Here is an 8,169-nt window from a genome sequence, read left to right on the forward strand (position 1 = left end):
GAGCCCTGTTCACGCACAGAAATCCTGCCGTGGGATGGGGACACCCCCTGAGCTGGATTCAGCCCCTCCATCCACCCACACAAGGGCTGGCAGGGGCTGCGGCAGCTCTGCAGGGCTCGGAGCAGGGCACCGAGGACACCCGCGGGAGCAGGAAAGTTTCCTCACCACCACCTTTCCTCTCTCCCTGGCTCGAATCGGGCAGGCTGCAGGAGGAGAGAGGCGGCTTGGCACTGCCGTCCCTTGGCAGGAGCCGGCCTGGCCGGAGGAGCACAGCCCGGAGCCAGATCCGGCCAGCAGGAGCTCGCCGCTTCCCCCGCTGCGATGGGCAGATAAAGCACGGCCACGGGCACCGAGAGGAGGCCAGGCTGGCGCAGCTCCCGCGGGGCCAGGGCTGCAGCGAGGACGGAGGAGGCAGGACAGGGTCCGGGGGTGGCAGCGGCACGGAGAAACCCCATCCCTGCACCAAACCTCGTGCAGAACGCAACCCCACCACCCCCCTCCAGGAACTCAGGCCACTGCTGTCACTACAATTTCCTTTTATTCTTTGCGTTTTTACATACACGGTATAAAACCCTCCTCTTCCACCCGCCTGCACCAGCCAGACCGGCCCCAGGGCTGCAGCCACCAGCACGAGGGCTCAGCCCGACCCGGGGGTCCTGGGCACCCCTCCCGTGGGGACAGGCCCCCACTGGTGTCCCCACCACAACTGGGAGCACCTGGGGCTGCGCGTGGAGGGTGGCTGGCCACAGAAACGCTGGGATGGATCCATCCATCAGACAGATGGGGAGCGAGCCCCCACCGCAGCACGAGGCCGGAGGCTCTCAGACTGCACAAAGTCCCGAAGAAACGCGGGAGCTGGAGCTGCCTGCGGGCCTGGAGCCCTCCGCATGGTGCAGAGCTCCGAGCTCCAGAGCCAAGTCCTTCCTCGTAGGAAATTTCCCCTCCGTTAAAAAAACAAAAGCAGGAGTAAAGAAAGTTAGGTACAAATCAGAGAGCAGTAAAAACTGTACGGCAGAAAAAAAAATATACACACATTACTAGAGGGGCTACAACTTTGAAGCCTCATCTTGTTTGATCCTATTGCTTTACATAGGCGGGGGGGGGTGGGGAAAAAAAGCGCTAGCATCCAAAGTCCAACAGAAAGAACCAAGATTGAGTCCGCTTCCCTCTCCCGGGCCGTGCTGGAGTTTTCCTGGGGGCGGAGAGCCAGCGGGGAGCCCCGGGAGCGAGCGCTGTCCTGCCGCTGCACATCCACCCCGGGACGGGCACGGGGACGGGCACCGGCCCGCCGGGAGGGGAGAGGGAAGGGGCGAGGAGTGAAGTCTTCCCCAGTGCCGTCGATTCCAGCATCGGGTTCTCCGGCCCCATGTCCAAGCAACCGCAAATGAGAACCAGACCCCTTGGCTCGGCTGCCCGCCTTATACCCTGATCTCGTCGTCGTCTTCGTCGGCGAACGAGAACTCCTTGTCGGGGCGCTTCGGGGGGCCCCGCTGGCTCTGTGCCCCCGGGAAGGGGCTGCGCTCCTCCGGCCCCGAGGCGCAGCTGGACGCCGAACTGCTGTCCCTGGGGCCGCGGCCACCGGCGCTGCGGGACGGGCTCTGGCTCTGCGAGGCCACCGGGGAGCCGGGCAGGGCGGCTCCCACCTCCTCGCGGCTCTCCTCCGCGTCGGGGTCTTCGTCCTGCTCCCACTGCTCCTTATCCATGATGCTCAGGACGTCCCCGAGCATGGAGGGCCCCAGGTCGATGTGGAAGGACATGATGGACTCGGCGTGCTTCATGCCCGCCCCGCTCTTGGCCACCACGACGGGCAGCTCCGTGATGTCCCCGAAGTCGCGCTCGTCCAAGCTGGGGCTCAGCGGCCCGGCGGCCGCCCCGTTGAGGCGCTGCTGCTCTTCGGGGCTCATCTCCTCCGGCATCTTCTTGACGGGGCTGGAGGAGAGGCTCTTGGGCAGCTGCCCCGCGCTCCTGTCCACCTCCTTCTCGTTGAGCTGGGGCAGGGACACGGCGTTCTTCACGAAGAGCGCCGAGTCCCGCAGCGAGCCCAGCATGTCCCGCCGGTCACCCCGCGTCACCGACTGCGAGCGCTTGCTGCTGCGGAAGCGGCGGGACAGGAGGCCGGGTTTGGAGGCTCCCGGCTCCTCGCCGGCCTCCGGCCCGGGCTCCCCGGCCTTGCTGGTGAGGAAGGAGGTGTCCCCGAAGGCGTCCCCGGCCCGGCCCACGTGCATGGTGTGCCGAAAGTCCCCCAGCGGCGCGCTGATCATCTCGGCCGTCAGGTCGGCCCGCGAGCGCCGCTTGGAGTGGGCCGAGTTGGAGACGAGCTGCTTGAGGATGGGCATGGTGCCGGTGGGGTGGCCGAGGGGATGTCACACGCCCTGCAGGCCCGGCCGGTGCTCACGTCTGCTGCTCCGTGTCTGGGCTCCCAGCCGGCGTCACGGACGGGTCACACCTGGGGGACAAGAGAGGGACACGGTCAGGCCTCGAGGACACCGATGGGCACAGATCTACTGACACCAGCCCTCACACTGCCAGGCTGCAAAACACAACCCCGTGCCCACAAACGGCTCTGGTACCCTGGGGAAAAGCATCTGCTGCTCCACACAGGACGGTGCCACACGGGGGACAGGTCCCCAGACCCCCCACATCCCACTCTGTCCCCACAGCGGTGCCAGTCCCCATCCACAGAGCAGACGCAGAAGGGCTGCAGGAGAAAGACGGGGGCACAGGGATGCAGCAGGACGGTCCCCGAGCCACGTGAGCACGACACCGCAGCCCCACAGCATCCCCTCGCCCTGTCCCACGGTGACCCACGAGTGGGGACACCCGGTGCCGCGGCCTCGCTCGCGCCCAGGTCTCCCTTCCCCTCCCGGGCCGAACAACAGCGCTTCGTGGCTGCTTTGGAGACAGAGCCGGGACAGCAAACGTGGCCTGGCCACAGGGACCCTCCACAGCTCTGCGTCGCAGCCGGGATGGGGACAGCAGCGCCACATCCCACCCTGCAACCCCCCACAGCCCTCCTACTCTCCCTGCTCCCCAAAAAGCACGAGCTGACTCTCACAGCAGCCGGATCCGCAGTGGCACGCCGAGCGATCCCGCAGCGCCTCGGGGACAGACACAAAGAGGGGCACCGAGGGCACCCGCTGCCCCCTCCCCACGCAGCCCCAGCCCCCCGGAGAGGGGCACGGCAGCGCTCGAGCCTCTGGGAGCCGCACGCCGAGAAGATGCCTGGGATTTTTTTTTTTTTTTTTTTAATTGAAAGAAAGCAGGGAGGAGCAGCCGCCAGGAGGAATTGGAAACAGACGGCAGGAAGTGTGTGAGGAGGGCGTAGAGCCCCCGGGAGGCACCGCCGGGCCAGCGGCGTGCCGAGGGGAGCAGCACGGGGAGCGGGGATGGCTCCCGCATCCTCACGCACCTGGCAGCACGGGGACACGGGGACACAGCCTTGGTGCTGCCCCCGAGCACCCCAAAGCCCCCCGCGCCGCTCGTCGCTGCCCGCCCCGGTGCTGAGCCCACACGCGTGCCAGGTTCCTGTGCCCACCCTCGCTGCGCCGTCCCATGCACGGCCACCTCATCGTCACCGCTGTGACTCAGGGGTGACAATTCACAGCAGAGATGACAAAGGGCCTCTCCGTTCCTCTTTCCCACAGCCCGGCAGCAGGACGGCCACCTCCGTCCCCGGTGCCGCCAGCCGCCTCATCCAGCCCAGCCCCGGTGGCCCCCGCAGGAGGGGGACAAGGACAGCGACCACGTCACCGCATCCCGGCTTCCCGTGGCGTCAGGCAGCCCCAGGTGGTCCGGGGAGGGGCTGCCGGGGAGGAAGAGCTCGGGGAGGAAGAGCTCGCAGCCGCCTGCTTCCTCCCCTCGGGCATCGCTGGCGACACCACGGCCCCGTGACGCTCACGGGGAAGGGGACAACGTCTGGAAGCGTGGCCCCTGCACAACCCAGCTACGTACCCGCTCGGCCGGACACCCCCACGGCCGCGGCACCTGCCCCCCGGGCACGTCCCAGAGCTGCCCCCGCGACGCCCGGTTTTCCCCTGCCACGCAGCCGAGCCGGTCCCGTGTGGGCAGGACGGACTCTGACCCCACGCGGGTGCAAAGTCCCAGCGCCCAGCCCCTTTCTCGCCCAGCCCCTGCTCGGGGCCACCACGCTCCGCAGCGGCTCCTGAGGCCACGATGGCCCGGGGGAGGGGGGGGCGGGGGGGGGGCTTGAAGGGGACACCCCCGGAGCACGGCAGGGTGCAAGCAGGGCGCAGCAGCCGCTCTGCCGCATCCCATCGCCTTCTTGCCCAGCGCAGCCACCTCAAACCAAGCGCTGGCAGGCTCCTTCCTCCCCTTCCCTCCCCACATTTGTACGCGGAGGCAGCTCGCTGGACTGCCGGCGTCTCGCACAGGCCGAGCGCGTGTGCGTGGCACAGACATTTCCCCTCGGCAAGGGTCTCCTTGCAGGCCAGCATTCCTGCAGCCTTTGGTTTTACATAAAACAAACACTCCCGGCAAGCTCCCCAGCTGGGCCAGGCAACTGTGCTGCTGATTTAGGCCATCTGGGGACTGTCCCTCCCTTGTATTTAGATTTCGGGGCCAAGTTCAGCATTTGCGAGATACTTTGCAAGCCTCGGTGAAGGGGCCACCGGGAGGTTCGAGCGTTACCGGCGCGGCCTCCCCGGCCAGAAGCTCTCCATCACCGTCAGCCTCCGAACAAGCTGCGTCCTCCCTCGAGGCTCCTGCCCACGAACCCTTTTTGTGGCGGCCGAGGTCTCCCTTGGTGCTTCGCTCCCAGCCTCTCCAAAGGGTGACGGGGGAGCAGACGCCTCCGCCGGCCCCGTCCTGCCCGGGGGGAGCGGGACACAGAGCCCTTTTCTCCTGCTCCCGCTCAGGGCGAGGAGCGGATCCTGTGACATCCACGCTGCAGACGCTTTCACAAAGGAAACCAGAGCAGCTTCGCCCAGGTACCTTGGGGGAAGGCTGCTGCACAACCCGAGAGGCTGCGCAGCGGGGCAGGCAGCGCTGCCCACTTCTGGGCACCGTGGATGGCCGCGAGTCCTAGCAGGGCCTTGGGGAGGGGGATAGTTTGAAGGTTTCCCCTTCAAACCTGCAAGTTTGAAGGGAAAAGGGATAAAGCAAAGTGGTAGGTTGTGCCCTGCTTCATCCCTGCCTTCTCACCCTTTTGGGACCATGAGGTCCAAAGGGCGAGAGCCTCAGGTCCCCGATTTTCCCTGCAAACGGGCGGCTTCCAGCAGCACCCCTGCCCCGTCTCACCCCGCTCAGCATCAGTCACCTCCTGGGGACTGTAGGGGGCAAGAAAGAGGACGGTGTGTGGGCATACACGGGGGAAACACCGCTCCAGCCCTGCTCCCACGCAGCCTGCCTCCGGCTCAGCCCGCTCACGAGCTGGGAGAGCCCTCCCGGCCGGCCCGGCCGGCTCCAAACGAGCCTTGGCTGTGCCGACGCCACGGGCAGCACCCTGCAGCCCAGAGATCAGAGGATGCTCCCCGGCCTGCCGGGAGCTGGGGCAGCCCCAGACCGGTCCGGGCCCCCCGCACAGCCCCGGGGCAGGGAGGAAAAGCTCAGCCCAGCTCCCCGGGGCTCCGGCCCCCCGCCCCAGGCGGCCGTCTTGCGCAGCCCTTTGATGTCGCTGCCTGGCAGGCGGCTGCCAGAGACGCTTCGCAGCTCACGCCCTGCCACCTCCGGTCCCCGGGGGGGGGGACCAGCCCGCTGTCACACCCTGGCGTCGGGCTCCCCGGCGAGCCTCGCCAGGGCCTGGGGGCAGACGGTCCTGCTGGCGCGGGACGAGGAGGCGCCCGGTGACTGCTTCTGCTCCAGCGGGGGTGACGGGTCTGGTCCTGTCCGCCAGCACCGCCACGGTTTGGCTGTGGGATGCACGGAGGAGGCCCCAGCGCCACTGGAAGCGGAAAGGCGGCCGGCAGCAAGAGTCAGAGCCCGGGCCAGCTCGCCGGGCTGGGAGGAGAAGCTCGGCTCTGGCCGGAGCTATCAGCACGCAGATCAGAGCTGACCCAGGGAAGGCGCTGCCCCAGCGCCGGCACGCCGGTGCCAAAAGCAGAGCAGCGATTCCCCCAGGGAGCGCTGACGACCGAGAGCTATCCAGAGTTCAGCGAGTAACTATTGGCAGGACACGCCAGAACACGCCGAGGACCATAAATCCTCCTGCCGTGGGGCCGCGAACCAGCCCGCGGCTGCGGAGGGGACGTTTCCGGGGGGAGAGGTTATCTCCTCGCTGGCCTCGCTCCGTCTCGCAGCGGGGGCTGGCGGGGTCCGACAGGATACCGGGGCTGAGCAGACCTCCCGGCCTCCTCCAGGCTCCGAATTCCTGCGGTTTCGCTGGGCTGGACGGGAAGTAAACAGGCAGGGCTTCCCACGGCTCGCCCCGGCACCCTACCTGCTGGCAGGCACCCCACAGCCGGCCAGCTCGGGGCCCCACGGCTGCTGCCTGCGCTCAAACAAAAACCCAGGGAACAAAGGGAGAGACGGCCGCGGTCAGCACAACGCGGCCGGCACCCGGGCTGCTCGGCGGTGCCATGGTGGGGGGGGGGAGGCCCCGCCACCGTCGCCTCGTGCCATGGCACAGAGGTGTGAGAGCTGCCCCGTGCTCTGGGGGTCAGGGCCAGCCTCGCTCTCCCCACCCAGCAGCACCCAAAGTCACTGAACTCGTGCTCAGCCTCAGCTGGATTCGCTCCACGGTCTCCGAGGGAGCGGCGGCCAAAACAGCTCTGTTTACCGTGCGTCCCGCTGGGGAGCGAGCCTTGGCTCAGGGTGCAGGGACCCACGCACCGCTGGCTCGCTCCCTGCGAGTCGGTCGCTCTCCCCACCAGCTAGCCATCCCCCCCCCCCCTTTAACAGCCTCCCCGATCTATAGGTTCGGCGCTCGGAAACATCCGTAGGGCGTGCTGCGACTGCTGGGGTCACGCCAGGGCAGCGCGGGCTGCGCCCAGCTCCCGGCGAGCAGCTCCCCTGACCTGCCCAGCTCCGGTGGCACCGGTGCCACGCCGTGGCGGGCTCACGAGCCCCGTGCCCGTGCCCGCAGAGCCCCGAGGTGCCGGCACGCGTTCCCCGGGGACGCGGAGCGCGGTCGAGGGCAGGCCGGGAAGCCGTGCCCCCATGCCAGGAAGAGGAGCTGGACGGGGATTTCGGGCGGCTCTGACTCAGCACCCGCCTTCGCCCGGTCTTGGCGAGCCCAAGGGGTGCTGCTGGAGCTGCTCCAGTCCGGGGAGGACCGAGCCAACCGGGACGGGCCGCGGGGCTGCGCTCAGGACCCCGACCCGCGGGGACCCCGCACCCGGCGCCGCGCACCCCCGGGCGGGGCGAGCCGGTGCCCCGGGCTGGGCAAACACGGGACAGAGGCTCCGCATCCTGTTAACTCCTTCGGCAGCGCCGCTCCCGGCCCGGTGCCGGACCTGGGCTGGGGGCAGCCCCGGGAACCCCGCCCGCGGCGGCTCCGCACCCCCCCGGAGCCGGCCCCCCTCCGGGAACCGGGGGCACCGGGGAGCTGCCGGCGCCGCGCCCCCCTCGTCCCCTGCCGCTCGCGGAGCCCCGTGAGCGCTGCGCCCCCCTCCCCGAGCCCCCTCCCCACACCGGGGCCGGCCCCGGGAGCGCCCCAACTGCCCCAGCCCCAGCCCGGAACGGTCCCGCCCGGTGCCAGCCCCGCTCCCGCCGCGTCTCGTCCCTATCCCGGACAATAGCCAGGGCCCGGCGAGCTCCTCCCGGGCCGTGCCGTGCCAAACCCAGCCGGGCCGTGCCGTGCCGAGCCGTGCCGGGGCCGGATCCGACCCCCCCCCTTACCTGCGCGGTGGCGCCCCGTTCCCAGCCCATGGCCGAGCCGAGCCGAGCCGAGCCGAGCCGAGCCGAGCCGTGCCGCCCCCCCCCCTCCACTACCGCCGCCACGGGCATGATGTCATCGCCCCGCCCGGGCCAATAGGGCGGCGCCACGTCATGGGGCAGGTTTCCCCCCCCCCCCCCATTCAAACCCGAGGGGGCCGGGGGGGGCAGCCCTGGGGCCGGGCGCGCCCCATTTTTTTTGGGGGGGGGGTGGTGGTGGTAACGGGGGTCCCGGGTTGCGCCCCCCACGATGGGGACCAAGGGATGCGCGGGGACCCGGGGCTCTTCCCCCCGGGGGGGGGTCCGAAGGGTGGGCGCCCCCAGGCCCGGCAGTGGGTG

General features: G+C 69.4%; 1 protein-coding gene across 1 annotated transcript; it reads right to left on the reverse strand.

Annotated features, from left to right (window-relative positions):
• Window positions 1-519: 519 nt before the first annotated feature.
• Window positions 520-7,916, reverse strand: CDC42EP4 (CDC42 effector protein 4). The gene is made up of 2 exons (XM_035558906.1): window positions 7,795-7,916; window positions 520-2,446 (listed from the first exon to the last, which is right to left on the reverse strand). Exon 2 carries the CDS (start codon window positions 2,334-2,336, stop codon window positions 1,419-1,421), a length of 918 nt encoding a protein of 305 aa, XP_035414799.1. The 5' UTR covers window positions 2,337-2,446; window positions 7,795-7,916; the 3' UTR covers window positions 520-1,418.
• Window positions 7,917-8,169: the final 253 nt, after the last annotated feature.

Source organism: Cygnus atratus, chromosome 18 (genome assembly GCF_013377495.2).
Source record: "Cygnus atratus isolate AKBS03 ecotype Queensland, Australia chromosome 18, CAtr_DNAZoo_HiC_assembly, whole genome shotgun sequence".
In the NCBI taxonomy this organism is placed as follows: Eukaryota; Metazoa; Chordata; class Aves; order Anseriformes; family Anatidae; genus Cygnus; species Cygnus atratus.

Excerpts from the sequence above, each read along its gene's own strand:
- CDC42EP4 (XM_035558906.1), bottom strand. The coding sequence starts at position 2,336 with ATGCCCATCCTCAAGCAGCTCGTCTCCAACTCGGCCCACTCCAAGCGG.